The sequence below is a fragment of the Caloenas nicobarica genome, chromosome 11 (genome assembly GCF_036013445.1).
Source record: "Caloenas nicobarica isolate bCalNic1 chromosome 11, bCalNic1.hap1, whole genome shotgun sequence".
NCBI lineage: Eukaryota > Metazoa > Chordata > Aves > Columbiformes > Columbidae > Caloenas > Caloenas nicobarica.
This window is the reverse complement of record NC_088255.1, coordinates 14,385,952-14,407,220: the sequence shown is the minus strand read 5'-3', so window position 1 is coordinate 14,407,220 and position 21,269 is coordinate 14,385,952. Positions and strand designations below refer to the sequence as shown.

Sequence of the window (21,269 nt, the reverse complement as noted above, 5' to 3'; positions counted from 1 at the left end):
ATTTTCCTCTTAGGTCTCCCCTTTAGTAACTCATCCTCGATATTCACACCATGATCTGTATTTTTCAGGATACTATTCATAATCCTGTAATAGAGCTGTATTACTGCACAGGGAAGTTTCCAGTGCAAAACCAACACTGTTTGTTTTGTTTTGTTTTTTTACCTTTGGATCAGCAGTCAGAAGTTTGAATGCTTGATATACTTGTGCTTCTTTCACACCTCCACCGAGATCCAAGAAGTTGGCTGGCTTTCCACCATTCAGGGATATTATATCACAGGTTGCCATTGCAAGTCCAGCTCCATTGACTGTAATTGTAAACATCAAGTGCTTTTATTTCACATAAAAGTATTTAAGATTTGTGAAAAGGCTTAAAAACATATCAGCACAACCACATAATAGTACCCAAAATGTTACATAAATATTTATTTCTAAATAGGTCAGTACCTATTCAAGTATATCAAATACAACAAATAATTCAAAATCTCGTGCGTACACACCAAGGTTTCTTTATGACTGTATCAACTTTAGGACCTTCCCTTAAGCATGTATGAGCACTGGAATGGTAATCGTGGAAATGCAAAAACTTCTGGTTTAAAAAATAACCCAGACACCACAAATTGCTGGCAACAGTGATCACATCACGAGATGTGAAGGACAGGTTGCCTCTCCAAGCTCCCCTACCATCATTCTGATAGCAGCACATGATGCTTTGCCTTACTGTAAAGCAGATGACTAAATTTTGGGGACAGATATCAGATGCTCCTGCAAGTATCTTTTATTTTGTGTTTGCACCAGTCTAGAAACATTCCCATGGGCACAAACATCCTCTAAACTAGGAAAAGTAGATGAGAATTATTTGCCCCAGTAAGTTGCTCCTGCTGGACAAAGTGAGGTTTCTATGCCAACTGTAATTCAAGAGTAATATCTAACACTAAAAAAATAACAGTAGTGTTGCAAATTATTGTTTGCTATTTTTTTTCTTTTAAATTGGGATTAAAATCTCACTGTCACTTACAAAACTGCAACACATTATCAGTATCTTCTAGGTTCATGGTTAAAGTACACACCCAAGCAATGTAAACTCTGGACATTTTCTAAAACCAGTCAGTTCACCAAGTCGAGATAAAATGACTAATTCAATTAGATTCACAATAAGAAGTTGTACTGGCTAAAAGAATTTCTACAAAATGAAAATTATGTAGAGCATAGCTGACTCTTTTACTTCTCTCTTCTAAACAAAAGAGTAAATTCTGTTCTACAGAAAGTTCAGGAAAATAAGAAACTGGTATTTTCCTTTTAACAACCAAGCAGCATCTTTAGCAGCTTTTGTTCAAGGGAAATGGAGTTCAATATTCATTAGTAAATGGGAATGTCATGGTTTTACATACATACTTTTGCAGTGCCTTTTAAGTAACACAGTGTCATTTTTGAAAATTAATTATCAAATTTCAATGACTTGTTTTGTTTTACTTACTGGAAAGACCAATTGCATCAGCCTAAAAAAATCAGAACACAGAACCCCCCAAGGCACCCCCCTTGGCCTGTCTTCTCTCTGACACCACGTGCCCTGCCTGTCTGCTGTGGCCTTCACCACATAATTTCAACATAAGTTTTGTTTCAACATAATTTTAGTGTCACTCTTGCAAGAACTTGTGGAAGGACAAACCTCAGCAAAACAGACTGAAATACTATCAAGGGTGGATTGAATGTCAGAACGTAAGCAAAGTCTATACACTGAACAAGTATGAATTTGTCTTCAAATGTCTTTTGAATTTATTTGTTCTTACCAAAGCAAGCAATATTTCCATCCAGTCCTATATATTTTAAATCATATTTGGCAGCTTCGTTCTCTATAGGCTCATTTTCAGACTTGTCATCCATGGCAAATATTTCTTTTTGTCTAAATTCTGCATTGTCATCAAAGTTTATCTTGGCATCAAAACAAACAACTGAAGAAAAAAAATCAAACAACAACAAGTAGACATTTAGAGATTACAATTAGTCAGAGCTTCTGAAAAATTACAACTACTACAGCAGGGAGAGGAAGGACTTTGCTTAGGACTGATGCTGCTTGCAACAAATGATCAGCTGAAGTTCCAGCGTTGAGTCCAGTAGAGAAGGGCAAGTTTTCCTGAAATCTTGTATTGAGAAAGGGTTCAGCAAGCATCTCCACATGACACAGTTACTCGCCTTTGTCACGGGATGAACTTCTGTGTTTGCTTTAAACAAAGTTCCCATTAGTTATGGCGGCAGTTTTTATTATTTGGAGAGGTGGTCTGCAGTAATTTCAAGACACTCTACTTCCAATATTTTGAAAGTATGACTGATACATCAGGTAACAGGTTTTCAATCCAAAGCAACGTTTGGCAACATGCACTCATTTATAGTTGAGCAATACAAAATGCTTTCCTTAGCCATATTTTTGATTTGTAATGTTATTAGCTATACACACATTACTTCACTAAAGATCTAAATTAAAACAACTCTAAGCAAATGTAAGTTAAAAATGATCAAAAGATGACTTTTAAATAAAGAAAATTTATCAAATAAATAGAAAACTTCTTCTCAGTGTCAATATCCACTATGGCTGAAAAAACAAACTAAGTAGCTAAACCTGACTATACTACATAATAGATACAAAAGACCAGCTAGTAGACATCATATTCACATAAAACAAACAGTAACAGAAATGCATGTAGGGTGAACTGGTTATTTGCCTATTTACTGATTAATTATTTCTATGAGTTTGCATAGGCAAACATCTAATTGAATTAAAATGTTCTAAGTAAATGTAAGACTATATACTTATATTTCACTATTTAAGTAATTTGACTTGCACTATATCCAGATTATAATTATTGAGTGACCTATAACTGATTTCTCAATGCAAACCAGTAATATTTAAGTGCGTTTAAATGCTGCATCCAGAAAAATCGACAGTTTTTCTTTCTGCCATGTTTTGATTCATATTGCCATGAAAACATATACATTGTACATGCACATGTACTCATGAGCATTGTACATGTCTCTGCAACTAAAGGTAAATTACACTTAAACCCACAATTTTTAATCTTTCATATAATTAAATAACTAATCACACAATATTTTTGGTGAACAAATACCTCTCTCTTTTTTTTTTCTTCCCCATATACGGTTGCTTAACTTAGGAGAAAATATCTAAGCAAACAAAACATTTACACAGATACAAAAGTTTCAACTGCATGTCTTGATTTGCATTGGGTTTTCTTGTTTTGGTTCTCTGATGTTGCTCTGATGTTGACTTGTAACCAAGACCAGATTAAATTACAACAGGATCAAATTTCATTTCAGAAAACTATTCATGAGTGTTTGTGTGTAATAAGTCTTGCTTGGAAGAGTTGAGATCTTACCTAGTCAACCATCATGTGGGAATCTGCCAAGAGGAGAAATGTCTGAAGTTCATAATATGCCTCTACTATACCAGAGCTGCTTTAATTTTTATTATTTTTTTAACAGTGAACTAAGACCTGTAACATTTTTCTTCAAATTTTCAGTTCCTTAAACTGCTAAAACAACTCAAAGCTAGAGTAAAACCATAGTCTCAGAGCTCTGTTTACCTTAGACATGAACATCCTCAATGTCACATTAACAGAATCTCATTTCGACAGAACATTCATCTTTAACAAAGGCCATGTTGTACAAAGGAGCAGGAAAAACACCTATTAATATTTATCAAACCATTTTCACCATCAAAAGCACATTGTTACATGCATGAGAGACTATACAAATGAATTTTTCTTCTAAACAAATATCAAAGAAAGCTCCAACACTCATATGCATGGAGTACTCCTGTTGTTTTTGCTAGCAGTATAGGACTTTTGTCATCTGCCAATTCAACAGCTTACACCGAGAGCAAACAAAACAAAAAAATCCAAAGAAATTGGCAGTTATAGGCTTCTGACCCAATAGTGTTAACAAAAAATATCCTACAAAATTAAACAAAAGGAAATACACGACAATGTATTTTCTAATAGATTTTCACACAAGTGAAAAACACAAAACACAGCAAGAAATAAATCCATCTTAACTGTTACTTTGACGGGAATAATGGTCTTCATGCAGAGACTTTTATCATTAGAAATAACTGCATTAAGCTACCCAAATGTCTTCCATTTGTTCTACCTTTATTCTTCTTTAAAACACTGTAGATGGAGAAACTGCTAGAAAAAAGAAATAAGCACAGGAAGACTTGTGTGCATGTCTGCTAGTAAGATGGCTTTCACAGCTTGAAACCCACCCTGGTTTTGCTCCTCAGCTTCCTGGATGCAAAATACATGGGGAAAATCCTCAGAGGAAACGGCGTAAAACCTCCTTCTATCCCTCAAATAAAGCCCTGCTCATGAAATATGCACAGCCATTCCAGAAAAGCTCATTTGGCAACTTATCCAAATCAGTTCGTTTTTTCCACAGTGCCACCTCATAGTATTCCAGCAACGGTGCAAAGTCCATAACACCATGGTCCTTCAGGACCATCTAGACCAGCAGTTTTGTCTCCTCTCATTCCCACTTGTTGTCTCCTTCACTTGTCCACCAGTTTCCCCCCTGTGTTGGCACCCAGTCAAATATATCCTCGGCATCTCAGTGATGCCTCTATTCTGTTATCTGACAGCGCTGTCCTGCCTTTCTCAAGTGTCTATACGCGTGTCTGCAGTGTCCACTCACTAACACCCAAGACATCATTAAAGGTCTTCCCTGCAGGGTTACATGGCTGAGATGACGTAGGTACTGAACTGAGGATTTTGCCCCTTGTTCTGCCAAAATGACAGAACCGTAGAGTGCTTCTCTACTAGTCATCTGAGCTAGTTCTGAACCAGCAAGTGTGAATACCAGAACGGCCTAGTCCTGGCACAAATTGCTCACCTCAAACTCATTTCTCTGCCTCACAGAAGGCAATTGTCGTACACATCCCAATTTTTGACATGTGACTGAGCATCAGGACTACTGGGAGCCTTCCATACTGCCCGGTAGTGTTAAGGATCTTGGTCAATTATTCTACTAAAAACATGATTCCAACAAGTTTTGAGGAAGGAATTTTTTTTTTTTTTTACAATATCAGTGGTCTTGAACCCACAAAATAAAAAGGGTAAGTACATCAGTCATAGCAAACAACTAGAGCAATGAATTCGTTTTGAAGTGCAAATCATAATCTGCATGAAAGTTCCAGCAGTTTTCACTGCACCTATTTGAAAGGTACCATTCATCCTCAAAAGGTCAAAAGTATCCTGGGTTGTACATTGCTAGACCTTGCAAAATCCAGACCATTCATTTTGCAAGGCCCTGTTTCCCTGTTGCGCTTTAACTTCACTGTGCAACACAAAATGAAAACATCCTTCTCATCTCATTCCCAACTGGTTTTAATGAGGCCAATGGATCTATTTAAATGGTGGGGAAAAACAACAGTCTGTCGGGTTCTGAAGGCAAATTTTCCATTTCCATTTAAAATACAGCCTACCATAGAACTACACTGGTCAACAGAAGTGTTTTTTGTTTCTCTCCCCGAGTACACATTTCACAATTTGCGTAAGAACCAATGAAGCTAGAGTTAGTTGCTAAGAATTAGACTTGCATTTAATAAGCTGAGTGAGGTTTACAATGCAGAAACTATTGATTCAGTGTGCACGTTATTACGGTACTTCAAATGAGCTGGAAATCTGAGCACACAGGGCTGCAACAGATTCTCAAATAAAAAGAGTTACAGCAGTTGGTGGAAATCACCCTCATGAGGTAAACTCCATCCAGAGAGCTAAAGGATTCTAGCAGCCTATTTTATAACAAAGAGCAGCACCTTTTAGGATATGTTAATAAAATGAGGTGGGGCAGGATTTACTTTAGACCTTTTAGAGTTTTGCAGAGCTCACTACCAGCAGAATTTTCCTTTTAAGCTGTCGACAATTCTCTGCCAATTCTTTTGCATTTGGTTTGTTAATAAAAAAGGCAAAACAAAGTTGGACAACTGGAAGAGACTGCATAGTTTCTAGCCACAATTCCACTTTCAAATTTCTGACCAACGGAGACAAAAACATGGATTTTTAGTGAAAAGCTGTTTATTTTACGAACTAGCCATGGGCACATAAAAAGTATTTTAAGAGTGCTAATTCTTTCAGTTGGCACTGACTCCTATGTGGAACTCGTGTTCTTAATATTGATCTTTTTCCAAAAGTTTCCAGAACAACGATTAAGCAGTCACATTCCCGGTGTCAGTTAAAATGGGTAAAAGCTTTCTCTTTCCATTTTCTAATTTCCACTTTAATCTGTGGGCATATTTTATAAGGTTGGTGAAAAGCTGGAATTGTCTTTCTTGAAAAATATTGATAAAGAACACTCAAGAAACACCCACAGGCCATTGCCAATGCCCAAGACGTCTCCCAAATCACAAAATGACACTGTAGGTGGGGCCTTTTCTAGGAAGTCACTGGCGCTTGTGAACTGCAGCCTTTGACACTGAGGTCTCAGATAACTCCCCCTGAGCTCCACAACTTCTCATCTTTACCCATTTAAATCAAAGAAAATACATAAAAAGGGAGAGGGCGTAAATACCATAAAATATTGGCATCAGGAGTGAACGCATGGGTAACAATTCTCTGCCGTCAAACGAAAAGAGCAAGGTGGTAAATACGACCCACCTGGATCAGCCCTACTTTATTTCAACATACCAAAGCCGTCTTTAGCTCTTCCTCTCTTCGCCTTCATCTAAGTTAGTTGGACAAAAAAGACAAACAGAAGGAAATGTTTCAGCTGAAAAACCAACTACTAGAATTATGTGAAAGCTAATCCAGGTCCTTATTTGTACCCTACACATTCTTAGCCCTGTATTGATGGTGGAAGCGCGTAGCTAAGTGTCCGTTCCAGCTGGGATGTCTCCTGTGCTCTTGCAGGTTGCGGAGTCATGCACTCACAATTTTAACTCATCCATATGCTTACAAACGTAAACCAAAAAGTTTATTTCTACACAATCTCAGTAATTCTAGCAGCATTAACACAAAAAAAAAATATAACAGAACAAACGTCAAAAAACACCAAAACAAAACCAAGAAAACCACAACTCTGTACAAAGCACAGAAGAGCAGAAAATGTTGCTCTTTCTCACCAAGCGTAACATGTAGAAGCCGATACTTCCAGTATTTGGATGAAAGAACAAAAGGTATTGAAACGTAAAATCTGCCATGGGAATATTTATGAATGTTGTTTAAAGTACATTACAAAATGAAATTAATGCAAAGCTGCTGCTACAGCCTTCTATGCAATTTAATTTACAGTTTGCATAAATAAAGAATGATAATGCATTCATTTGTTTCCTTCCATTTCTTACCTTGCCCTTCTGGAGTTTCACCAAAGGGATTCACTTCAACCTGAGTGGCATCAATTTTCAAGAAAAGATTATACAGCTTCTTAATTTGATCTGCTGCCTAAATTTGATCAAGCGATTTATAATTACCACACAGAAAAATAAAAGTTAATGTTTTCAAAGCAAAGGTAAACCACTGTTGATTATTTTTAGTGTATTAAATTGCACACTAGCTCTAGATAATTACTACTTTTATTTCTGTTTTCTTAATCATATTTATATAGTATATAAAATAGCTATAATGTAGCATCATGATACAGCATAACATTTAGTAAATGGGCATTTAAAGACTACATGAACTGGAGATTTTCTACAAAATAAGCAGCACAATTACTATGACAAGTTTAAATTCAAAAGTGCCTAGCAGTTCATAACGACATATTCTCCGATATGCTGAGATCTAAGTTGCATTCACATTAATCAGTCTAAATTCAGAAACCATAAAGCAGTATGCGCACATTACTGATTTTAGAGAAAACATAAATTTCTCCTTCCTTCATCAGTCTGAAACATTTTCTTGAAGAAATTATGTTGGAAGCACGCTTGTTTACTCCTTACAAGATACACTTGCTTGTTCGTTTTGTTCCTCACCATCTATCTCTGTGACTGGTTCTGTGGCCAAAAGTATTGTGACTATTAACTTCCAAGTCTCTTGTTCTTATAAAATTCTTCCATTAATAGAACAACTTAAACAGCAGCAACATGAATGTGCGTAAAAAAATTCCCTTTGGTTCATTACACACTGACAACCTATTAGCTGAAATAAGTTTGCAGATGAAGAAGTGCACTAATAAAGAACCATTCAAATCCGTTCCTTCATTACTGATCAGTTAACCGAAGTGCACAAATCAAAAATATTTGGGACTTCTCCTAATAAGCAAAGTGAATGAGAAAAAAAAACCAAAACAGAAGTCAGCTTTCTCCCGGCGTCATTCATAAGAAAGAAAATATTACGAATGGAAAGGCTCAACCCCAATATTGCACTACATGAGGAAGAACACGGTGACGGATGTTCCCGTCTGGCAAGGCTGCACCTGGAGTGTTGCATCTCGTTTTGGGTATAAGACTCTGTAAAGGGTTAGAGTTTGGAAGCAGCACACAAATTGCTTATGAAGTCTGCCCTGCTCAGAAGTCATCAGATGAAGCATTCTTAGTGGTTTTGACTTGGGGAAAAAAAAAAATATCAATTACAAATCGGGAGTTTCCTTGGTGTGGACACTCGATGGTTGACAAACTGTCCTACCACCACATGGGCAGGGCTCTCAACAGTGACACCAGGGAGGAAGCCCCACCTTGCAACCTCACACAGATTCTGGGCAACCTGAAAAGTTGTTGTTGCCCTAGTACACTGTTGTAATTTTAACAGATCATCAGAGTCGCTTAACCTTTATTAAGGGCTGCTCCATCTTTCAGCACCTCTCTGAATCAGGCAGGTTAATGTCAACATTTCTCTTTTCAAGGTCTGAGTACTGAGCCTCTTTGAGGCAAAGCACAAAATCCCAACCTAGAAATAGTGTATGTATAAATAAATACAAGGATTTGTCTGAATAAAAACTATGTCCCCATGCTTCAGTAAATTCCTTCGAGTTGATAGCAAAAGCAAAGAAATGCATTCACTGTAGCATTATTTAAATGTATTGTTGAGAAGTCCCTATGCTGCTGTTAATTATTAAGTACCAGAACTCTTCAAGGGTTGAAAGGTTCTACATAATCCTTCCTCCTCATTAGATATACAGCTAAATCTTCAAATGTGTGTTAATTAACTTAATGATTATGCATTTGTTAATTGCACAGTTGGCATACAAAATAATTAAAACTGCTGAAATTAAAAATAAAGGAATTCTACAAAAATGACAGTTTGATGCTACGGAAAAAAAACACACAAAAGTAGCTTAAACAAGCTTTCTCTTCTCTGAAAAATGATTCATAAAGGCTAAATATCTTGCATATTTGTGTACAACATGGAATACCAATCTATATAGAAAAGGGATACTGAAAAGACAACAAGCTGGCAGCCTTTTGGCTTTGAGACGAAGATAGAAAAAGAAAAGCTTTAGTTACACAGAGAGAACACTTTTACTTCTCCCCCTTCTCTCCATATTAAGGGCCAAATTTTCCAAAAAAACCTCTACCTGTGTAATTCACTGAGCTCCACTGGAAGTCCAATGAAACCAAAAGAATTCCACGTGGTGTAATAGCATTTGCTTCAAAGACCGGGGACTTTCACTTTGGAACAGTAAGGACCTTATTCAAATTGCTAAAGCCCAATGACAATTATATACGTGCAATTTAGTACTTAAAACGTCAAAACGGTCCTGATCTAATGAACACTCAGCGTTTCATGTCTATTTGGAAAGCACTTATCGTAGAGCTGGGCTAAAATGTCTTCAGTAAAAACTACAGGAGTAGAGTCAAGTTACCTGCTGTTGCAAAGGTCCTTTGAATCCCAAATTTTTTGCCATCTGCAATGCCTGATGATCCTTTATGCCTTCAAAAATATCTATTTCCTCCTGTAACAATAACATGCATAAATATAACTAAATATTCAATCCGAATGGAGATGTATAACTCCAAAAGGAAAACACTTAGTATACATTTGCAAATTAGTAATTAAAGTTTGGCTGTTTGCCAAAGTTCTCTGAGATGGCGGCTATGGCAGCTGCCTATAGGGTATGTTATAATTACCACACCAACTATGAAATGGTCCTTCGAAAAAAATATATAATTCTTCAGGGTGGCATGCTGACAAGACAATGTGACACCAGTTTTCACTTTTAATTACTGTACAGATGGCTTTGACGAATATTTAGTCTGTTAATTTTTATGATATCTTCTGGAATATTTTCAAGGCAATGGTGTCGCTGCCCAGTAACACTGTGAAGTTTATATAATTTTTAAATGCACACTAAATATTTTTACAATTTTTTGAATAATTATACTTGATTGTATCAATTATTTTCCCAGATGAATAACTTGTCTACTCATTATCATGCCGCGGTTACATAAAAAATAGTTAAATGTAGTCATCGTTAAGAAAGCAATTACAACAGTTTGATTTCAGATGCAAAAGTCATCCAGGTACAAAGAAATAATTAACAACTCTGTCAATTAGAAAAAAAAAGACCACAGAAACAATAACCATATTGGTACCAACTCACTTGTGAAAAAACTGTGTGGCTTTCTGAAAGTGAAACTCACTCATAAAACATTTCAGATATTAACATATCTTATAGCATCCAGATTTAAGCTCTTTTTCTAGATCGAGCTGGAGACACAAACACTAACTAAATCAGATGTTGAACGTCCTTTATTTATCTACTAGCTGACAAGTCTGGTCTCCTATTCAGAGAAACACAATTTTTATGGTTCTGTCTTCTTTCTATAAATGGAAGAAGGAAAAATGGAAGGAGAAAGGGGAAAAATAAATATTATTTTGGATAACTGACAAGGAAAAAATTTAGTCTAAAATATTATTTTAATACCTTGAAGATGAGTTCTGGGCTAGTAACTGCAACTTCTTCTATGTCAACACCACCCTGCGGACTGCCAACCATAACGGGTCCATTGCAGGCTCTGTCCATCAAAATTGCAAAGTACGTTTCCCTGGAAATATTCAGTGCTTCTGCAACCATCACCTAAAAATGCATAGAGGGAAGAAAAAAAAAAACAACCAGCAATAGTTTTGACTGGTCCATGTAGCTAGTGACACTTAATCTGTACATAGCTTTGTTTCCTTGAGCTGTCAAGAGTAGTGAATGTTGTAAAATCTTTTGCAATGCAGAAAGTAATTAGAAATTAACAGAACCAAAGAGTGACAGTATTTCCCTCTGTTGTGATCAAGCAGAGAACATTGTGGCCCATGTTTTCTGCACTGCCTTAAAATGCAGCAGTTTGATACTTGCTATCCTGAAAAGAAATGTTTGTTTTATTGCTTTTACAAGATATTACGACCCAGTAATTTTTTCCCCAATAAATCCTCTCTCCCTAATGAGACTCTCCTGATGCCGCTGTTCTTACTGGGGCACGTAACAAGCAGTGTAAACCAGGAACGTTGGATTTTTTTTCCAATAAAGAGTCGGAGTTGCTGCTGTGTCTGTAAAGGGGGCCTCCATATTCCTTTATTCCCAACAAGCACTTTACCATGCTGCCTCCTGAAAAACTTGATTCACAAGGGACCACACAGTCTTGCAGATCACATAGATGTAAGAGAGGGTACTCTGGTTTTCTGCTGCATCGCAGCTCTGCTCCTCACCAACAAACCTCAGGCTCATGTTCTCTCCCTCATTCTGACCAAAGGCCACCCTACACTTACAATCTCAGCACTGAATTCCTGCCATACCTAAATATTTCCTAAGGAAATGAGTATAAAGCTAGTTCTGCCATCTGACTTTTTACTTTCAGTTCAGAGACACAAGCAGATACTGGCACAGTCTAGAAACAAACATTTATTTTTCCAAACAGCTACTCATTTCTATTTGTTACTATAAACTACAAAGCCCTTTCATACTAATATCTGATAGACGCCTCAGCATGCAACAAAAAAGATGATTCAAATCCTACATGTTGGGTATCTACAAGTACTCACATTAAGATTGGGGGGAAAATGGCCCGTATAAATTCTTTTTTAAAATTTTTTATCTCCTAAAAATATGTCAAAGCCAAAGTCCTTTCCATTTCAGTATTACAATAACTGTATCTTCCTTTTCATCTGAAATGTCAATTTTTACAATAGTTTAACAATAGTTATTAAGACAGTTACACTTGGTAAAGGACTTGCAAAACTATGTTTTGACACAGGTATACTAAACATTGTTCATCTTAAAAAATAATCTGCATATGCTCGTCACTAATTCTTCCTTGTGGTCATAACAGGTGCCATAATCTCAGGTGCAATGACTGTAGTCCTGCTTGCATTACAATTTCACTTTTCAACCTGGAAGTTCGTTGAGGAGCCACCTCTGCAATTTAATTAGCACTATAGCTTCTCCTTCCAACAACCAACTATATTCTTCCTTAGCAGAACAACTATTTCCTATCTTTCAATGGAAGTTGTAAAAATCAGGAAAATCACTTCTCTGAGATTAATAAAATTAAAATGCGTTAAGTGGCAACGTCTTTCTAACATGGTCTGTTTACAAAGTGACAGTTTTGAACAATGATTGTAGATGAAGATTATCACTCTGAATTAAACATAAGGTGAAATTCATTCTATCAGTCAGCAGAACACCTGAGATCTGAGAGGCATGTACACACCTGCAGTATTAAAACTGCCTGCCCAGCAATATGTGTTCCATCAAATAAGTATTCCTGGGGCTTTCATAGTTCAGGGACTATAAACAAGAAAGATGTACTACACTTTCACCCAAGTCGCTTTTTTGACATTCTACTCCAGAGTACATAAGAAAGAATGTACTTACCTTCTGCCAGGCTGTACATCTTAACAGAACAGAAAAAAAAGTAAGAGACAAGGAATTAAATAAAGCCCTCTGTGCTCAGAATGGAAGGAAAGCTGCTATTTCTTTTTGGGTTTTTGACTTGGAAGAAATTTTCTTTATAGTAATTTTACTTCCTTCTACTTTTACCTTGCTTTATTCGTAGAACACAGGGTGATGTAAAGGTATGGTTCAAGTAAGTGACTGTTCAAAAGCAAACTAAAGAAAACTTGGGTGAAGGAGACAACTAAGAATGTAGAAAACTACTACCTTAAAGGATCTGCCTATTTTAGGCTACTATAAAGGGATGCTAAAAGCTAACTTCAGAAACATGGCTCAGCTACCTGCCAAGATTTGTCAAATTAACAAGCAAAGTCTGCAAATCATCCTGATTTGCCACTATTAGTCTTTTAACCTGCATGCATGTTTTCACCTTCTTACATATCCTGCATCAATGTATCTGAAAAATGTGAATCAATTACTTTAGACACAGGTTAAACAAAACCAGCTCATCCTACTGGATCTTGTCTGAGCTGTTCAGCCAGTTTCCAGAGTTCTCAGGATCAGGGCCAGACGTAGGATGGGAATCTACTCAAAAAGTCTCGAGGAATACATTTGCAAGCACAGCAGGTGGAACTTACATTATTAAATCAGGTATCTTTCCAACTGCTGCTTCTGACTCCAGTGATTGTCCTCACTTATTGCTAAATTAACTATATCAACATTGCCAAATACTCCTCTGTCTTAATTCACAAAACTATTGACAGTCTATCTATGCCATAGTAGGCAAACTTGCTGTAGAGTAAAAACCGTCAGACTGTGCAACATCTCTCATTTCTCCTAATAGAAAACAGTTACTTTCCTCTACCATCCTCCCTGTTCGACGCAGAGCCAAGCCAGGGAAATTGGTGTTCAAGGTCTTTAAATACTATTTCTTAAAGTCTACTTGTCATTCACCTGACAAAACTAACGCAAACACATTAATGAACAGTTAAAGAGTATTGAAATTGACTCTATAGACTGTTGACTTTTCGCACATTCTGTCTGTTTTGCCTGTGATAAAGAATGTGAAGCACCATTATCTGTTTACCACATCAGGTTTATATTTAAAATGTTCTGGTTAAAAAAAAAAAAAAAAAAAAAAAAGCGGTTTTCTTTAAAACTTCCTGATAACTTCAGGCTTTCCTTCTTAAAAACGAATTATTACCTAAAAGTTCAAGTAACACATCTAATTTCATGAGGGTAACTATAACAGCTCTTTTATACCGAATCAAATATTCAAAATGTTAATTTTGTTATTGCTTGGAGAGAAAACACAGGTAGCAAATTCTCAGGTTGTCATGATAAGAGAAGAGTGACTTCTCAGATAACCAGGCTTTCCAAATTCCAAGCTGCCATAGGAGGATTTTATGTAAACATACAAAATAACTTCCAAGTTACGAGGGAACTGAGGAGACTGCTATTCATTTAAGAAACATCAATCTAAAGAAGCACAAACACGCTTTAAATTCTGTAGCAGGTGCACAAGCTGAGAAAGAAAACAGAAAACTCCATTTCTGCTCCATAATTATTCTAATTGTAGAAAATTTCTTTTATCCTCCCTTATAAATATATGTAAAAGGTACATGACTTCCACTCCCCAATTTGACACTAACTCATTGTTTTCCTCACAGGAAGTGACTTAATAACTATTTTACTTCTCAAAAATGTTTATTACCTATTTTTTTAAAAAACATGAGTTCACTCAAACTTTCCAAAACACCAACAAGTTTAAAAACCACAAAACCTAAAAACATGCCTTTTCTTTGTGAACTGCAATTTTCTTTGAGTCCATGTGCACCCATGTGTTCTTACATACATGTACAGAGAGAGTATATGCCTTGAAATGGAACAGAAATGCCAGCTATCAATTCTCAACTTCCCCACTGCTCTTCGCAAGCTCGAAGAGTCTGTCCGGTGTTTTCTGAGCACTACCCACCTGCTGCATCAAATCACATCTTAGACACAGCCAAACATATACTTTTAATTGTATTACTGTAGTTTGCTCCTTGATTAAAATTTCAGTTTTGCCACTGTATTCCTGATAGTACAAACCTGAACACCTCTACTGCTTTAACTACTTCGAACATCCCAGAGTGAGTTAAACTTGGTAAAGATAAGTGCTTTTAAAAGACATTAATTTTTCTGAGATATGGTCTTTGGATGACCTATATCCATAATTTTAAATGTGCGTTCTTCACTATCTAACAAGCAATGGGGAAGCCATTAGCATACCATTGTCCAAACTGTTATATAATTAATTTAAAACAAGGTGTATGCTCTTGCCATAAATTACTAAGCAGCAAGATCTCACCACCAAAAATATAAAACATACTATTACCTTACTACATATGTGTGTGATGAATATATATATTGGCCTAGGGCTTTTAAAAGCAAACTTCATAATCAGAATGGACGTCTATGACAATAGATGATCAGCTTCTCCCAGTGAAAAGCATCACACTGGTTCATCATGCACCAGTATTGAAATACTTGCAAGCTGTGTCCTGAAAAGTTGCCACATAACGCTATAGCAAAGGAAAAATACACAGTCTATCAAGGCCATACACTTTCCTGTACCAACAAAGTAAATATCTGAAGTTCAGTAGTGCGGACTTCACCTTAAACTTCACGCACACCTTAGCTGCTTACTCTTGACCACTGTTTATTCATTCAGGCAATGCGTGGATGGGGAGGAAAGCAATTACAACGTAAATCTTCTATAGCTGTTCTACACACGGACAAAAGCCATCTTAATATAAATCGTCTGAATAACAAATTTCAAAAAAATTCCAACACCAATATCTTTCTTTCATTTCTATCAATTTCAAAGAAAATTAGAAGTTTCTTTTTCATAACTTAATATATAAATGAATTACCAAACTTGCACTCACACAAAAGAGTAAAATTTCCCGTATTGATGTACTCAAAGTAGGGCAAAGGAATAAAACCAAGGAGTTTATAAAAGAAAGCTGCTTTTACAATCCAAATTTTTCAAAGCAGAGTGCCTTAATATGGGAAATGCATATCCTTTTCTATATCCTTAATATTATCATGATCTCTGATAGACATGCCTTAACGGTAATACTGCTCCTTTTTAATATCTAGCTTTTCTTTTCAACAGCAACTATGAGGAGTGATGGTAATCTGCTCTCCTTGCTCCCCAAGAGAAGAGCTGCCTGAGCACCTTCCTCCAGCCCTCATTAGACAGTGTCTTTCCAGACAGGTGCTCCCCTTCTATGCTAATACAACCAAGCTGTTCACAAGATATTAAAAGTGAACTGCAGTTCTCAGTTCATGCCAAATTATCTTCTGGCATCAAATACAGTGTGGCTCTTGCCTACATACCTGTATGCAGATCCTTGCTCAGTAAAAAAAAGGCAAGAGATAAAAATACTTGTAGTAGATAGGCAATTGCTAGGATTTCCTGACTTACAGAGTTTTACTAAGATGAAGGAGAATCTTGTTGAAGGGCTTTCTATGCTTCTTTTACTTAGGCCAATACCGAGCAATACATTTATGTTGAAGTGAATCTTGGCATCTTGCAGCATGCACCATCATAGGTAAATGAATTACCACGTATTAGCTGAACCGCTACCGTGACCACATTTTACTCTGTATCTGCAACAAGTTAGGAAGAACCTACTTTTAGACTTTTTTTTTTTTGTTTGGGCTTTTTGTTTTGTTTCTGTTTTGTGGGGGGTTTTTTGGTTTGTTTGGTTTGGTTTTGGTTTTTTTGTTAGGGTTTTTTTGTTGTTTTTAAATGAGATAATTCTCATGAAAAGTCATCTGTCACTATCTTTAATAACAGATGCTCAAAGCTGATGATGAATGAGATACGGATAATATTATTACTATAGGTAATCATGTATATATAACATCTCTAAGCAGAACATCAATAAGCATGTAAGTTAATGCTATATACAGTTATGCTAGCATTTAGTATTTATTTGATCAAGGATGAAGCTATGACAAAGGATTCTCTTAAATACAGGTAGCAAAACTGAATTCATTTTTCTACCACCAGGAATGCTAAAATTGATAGACAAAATACATACACACAAAGAAAGAAAAAGTAACTTGTTTGCTTTCATCAACTAGATGCAATCAGTCAGGCATTGGAAAAGGAAAGAAAAAAATAAATCTGTTCATACAACCCAGCATATTAACGCAAATTGCAGTTGAACACATACCTCAACTTTCAAGAGGCAAAACTCTTACCTTTTTAACTGTCACACCATCCTTTGGAGTTTGCTTTGTTGACAGATTGTACCCAATCATCTGTTTAGCAAGCTGTTCAACAATCTTAGGGCTACAAACAAAAGAAAAAGGTTAGTTTATTGAAAGATATTAAAAGAAACAGTCACATAGCTATTGTAAACATTTAAGTATTACAACAGAAGCAATTTATGCTTTTTCGATTTTCAAGACTTACTCTTTAGTTAGATGAACTCCTCCTTTCAATCCACTATTGAAAACTCCTTTTCCTCTCCCTCCAGCCAGAATCTGTGCCTTCAGAACAATTTCCTTTGCCTCTGTACAAGAAAAACACATTTTTATTCTATCATGTGTCATTTATCAAGCTTGTTAGTGTAAGTTTAAAAATCATTTCCAGGTAAGACTCTAAAAAAAACCAATGAGAAGTTGCTCATAACTAGTGAGCAATAGAACAAGAATCAATTCAGCATTTTTATAAAGCAACCTTGCAAAAAATAATTGTTCAAGGAAGTTAAGGGATAAATATATACTACTTATTAGCTGGATAAATATGTCATTATTTAGATCAAAACCATGCTGTTAAAGCTACACAGCCAGCACAACAAACCATAGAACCAGCATTCAGTTTGATGGCTTACACTGGCATGGTTTTTAAAACATTCATCAGATGACAGTTTGTCCTGAATGCACCACAAACAAATGCTCATCAAGGAAAATAAATCCCATTTCTTGCTCTGCACATGTGTAAGCAAAGCTATGGCTGTGATCCTAGAAGAAGAAATCCCCATCTCCAAAGGGCAGGTGAGTGTAGAGCAAGAGCAATAGCTCTGAAAACACCTTCATCTGTTCGTGAGGCACCACTTGAATCTTCAGCAATGTGAGTGCAAGAGTATTTTGGTAACAAGAAAGGGCAGAAAGCCAGTGACAAAAGTAATTGCACCCAGGCCCACATTCCAACCAGAAGTAATCCTGACACGCTTATAGAGTAAAACAAGAGGGAAAAGAGAAAAGAAATAAAACAACAAACAAAACCATCACTCATCATCTCTGCAGCTCCAAAGAGTAGCTTCTTGAATCATAAAGACCTGCCAGGTGCCTGGAAGATGTTTATTAATACTGAATACTGTCACTTCGCACATTTATCATCATATTGCTAAGTATTTTACAAAGTCCGAGATCCTAATATTAACATATCTTTAGGTACCTAGAAAAAGCTAACACTGTTACCCTTTTGTGATTGAGTGAAGCCCCTCTGAAGTTTGTGTAAATCTCTGATTTCAGTGATGTTTGGATTAGGTCACGCATTGAATCAAAATAGTCTAGGAAAGTATGTAAGAAAACATACGAATATGTTATTAAGTTGACAGATTTACTGTGTGAGTGGCACAGAGGAAACTGATACTTTCGTTCTAGGCTTGTATTACACAAAAATATTTTACAGAGGATTAAGTATAAATTTGGAGGTGTGGCAATTTTTGGCATAGACCAGCTCTAACACTGCATAATTTCAAAGTTCCAGTATAATAAATTTCAGTAAATAGAAAAAAAAAGTTGCATCTTAGGATAAAATAAATATTATGATATAAATACTCTATTTCCTTTATTAAGACAGAAATGCATTTTCAGTATAGCTATTGCTGGTACTGTACTAAGAGATGTCAGATTTCTAAGCTTCTCAAGGCAAAAGCCGTCCACATGTTTATCCATTCAGCAACATTTGACATACATCATTCTGAACCTTTAAAGCATCCTCCTCGAAAAATACTTCGTGCATTCCAATATACTCATGTTCTGGGCTCCCTATCATTCATGCCACTGCAAGGCACATAACAAGGAAATTTAAATGCAACAAAAAGTTTTGTATCAAGTGTTTCCTAAGCACACAAATTATTAAGATGAATTAAAACTATAAATCACTTTCCAACCTGCAGCAGGAAACTCTAAAATCACAATAGCTGCTGTGATAAAGAATCTAATATTAGTATTGTTAATAGATGCTGCAAGCATTTAACTAGATCCGTTTTAGGTGCCAAACATGCCGACGATGTGAGTTTTGATTGTCAGTGATACATGATATGAATTATGTGAGTGATCATTACCCTCACTCCTAACCAGCACGCTACACCAGGGCTGATAATCTTCAGTTGGCTACAACAAACAAAGTTGGAGAAAGGAATTAATGTGTACATTTTTATAACCCACTAGAGGACTATCAAGGCAACACAATAACTTCAGGAAAAACAACTATCAAAGACATAAACAAATATACTAGAAAGTAAGCATAACCATGTACAGATTTAGACCTGAAGAACTAATCAATAGAGCAGCTGAGCAGAGCACAGTACAGCAGGTTCTGCTTGCCCTGGGGGAAACCAACGGGAAGCAAATTAATTCAATAGTTATTTGCCCAAGCTCTGTAAAATGAAGTAAACCAATCAGATCTTATTTTGCAGTAACTGAGCTTGATCATTCAGTACTTACCAAGTTGATTCACTACTTAACATCGTTTTATTTAAAGGGTTGATTTCCAGAAATGCTCACACAAAGTTTTTATGCCAACTCCTGCCTGAGTTCCCAAATTATGTTATAAAATACTATCCCAGAAGAAAAATGTGGTTTTATCTGATATGTATGAAGTAATTCACCGTCACTTGTAGGCTCTAAGAAAAATAAATAAATAATCTAAAAAGCAGTACGCAAAGTCAGCATTAAACCCATTAAAAACAAAAAGCTGTAATAATTTCCATTAGCACCCTTCCAAACTGTTGTAGTAACACTGGAAAAATGTTTAAGCAGGATTGCGTAGTTATAAATACTGGATTTGAAAAGAATCTAGGACAAGCAACATGGCTTTACACCACCACGAAGTACAGTACACCACTTCCAACAGCACTGCATTTGGTAATTAAGACTTCAAACCTTGACTGACAAACCTTTCCATAATTTTAAAAAAACACCCAAACAAACCCAAACGACAAAGCAGACTTCTTCTTAAGCATGCATAGATCTTTTGACACAGACCTAGAATTCTCTTTATCACCCAAAACAACACCAAAAAAGACTGCTTGTAAGTGTCACTAATTTAGCAGCAAGTAGCCGCAAACTGCTCCATGCAGACTAATGACGCACTTCTGGTAACAGTATGTGTTCTAAACTAATTATAACTTGAATACATTAATATCTCAGACTTTACAGTTTATGCACTGCATCTTATATTTGGCTTTTTTCACATTCATCTACAGAAAAAGTGAGACATGGACATTTCTAAAGAGTCCTTTAAAAACTGAGCAAAATACAGTTTGTTCCTAGGTCAGATGCTAATAAGTAAGCAAGACCTTTACTCCTCAAAAAAGCCCTCGGAGTTGAAAATTTCACAACTGTACTTGGGTCTCACCACATTAAAAAAAAAAAAAAAAAATTATAATCTAACCACAAAGGAAAAAAGCCTCAAGTACTTTTCTTTTAAATGAATTCAGGTGTTTCAGTAGAACAGGATATAACACTGAGGGACAAGCATCATCTACATTGCATTCAACAATACATCTCCTTCCCTTCAGTCAGTGCTGCGAATACAAAAGGCAGTGATACTCCTTGCAATTGGAATAGGCTCAGTTCTATAATGAAAGCCTATTTAAAATCAATAAAATCAGTCCCGCTTTTGGGAGCTATGATTACTCTGGTCCACTGTTACTGCTTGCAGCAAAAATGAACAGCTTGTTCTCAGCCCACTGCTGTGTATATTTAACTACTGAATTCTTGATCATGAAACAATATACTGAGAACCACAGTTCTGCTAGTTATATGGTATGCTAATTTATTACCTGTGAACAACTTTGCATTATTATTGATACAACTGTGTGCTTGCAAATTAGGCGTGTTAACAATTACTTTAAAATGTTCTGTAGCTTATCAGAAATAAACTACTGTAAAGGACAATGTAAGACCGCACGGTAATAGGCCTCTCTCTTGCCTGTTTATGAACAAAAGATGTTCTATCAGAGAGTACTCAGGAGCACTTTGCAAGGCATCCCACGCTACAAAATTAGAGCACGGGACTGAAAGAGAGGAGGTCTCGCATGAAATCCTGATCACATTCCTGTCTCACCATGTGACTTTCAGCAGTTTGGCTTTTCTATCTCCAGGGGCTCTGTGAAAATTAATTGGGCAACTGCACCTCTTTCAAAAATGCAGAATCC

General features: G+C 36.2%; 1 protein-coding gene across 1 annotated transcript in view; it reads right to left on the bottom strand.

Annotated features, from left to right (window-relative positions):
• SUCLG2 (succinate-CoA ligase GDP-forming subunit beta) overlaps positions 1 to 21,269 on the bottom strand; it is a 125,892-nt gene that overhangs the window by 52,261 nt on the left and 52,362 nt on the right. Inside the window, exons 3-9 of the mRNA XM_065642570.1 lie at positions 17,291 to 17,390; positions 17,077 to 17,167; positions 10,867 to 11,019; positions 9,805 to 9,894; positions 7,349 to 7,445; positions 1,788 to 1,949; positions 163 to 305 (exon numbers count right to left, since the gene is read on the bottom strand). Of these exons, the coding sequence (XP_065498642.1) occupies positions 163 to 305; positions 1,788 to 1,949; positions 7,349 to 7,445; positions 9,805 to 9,894; positions 10,867 to 11,019; positions 17,077 to 17,167; positions 17,291 to 17,390 (836 nt within the window). The remainder of the gene's footprint in view (positions 1 to 162; positions 306 to 1,787; positions 1,950 to 7,348; positions 7,446 to 9,804; positions 9,895 to 10,866; positions 11,020 to 17,076; positions 17,168 to 17,290; positions 17,391 to 21,269) is intronic.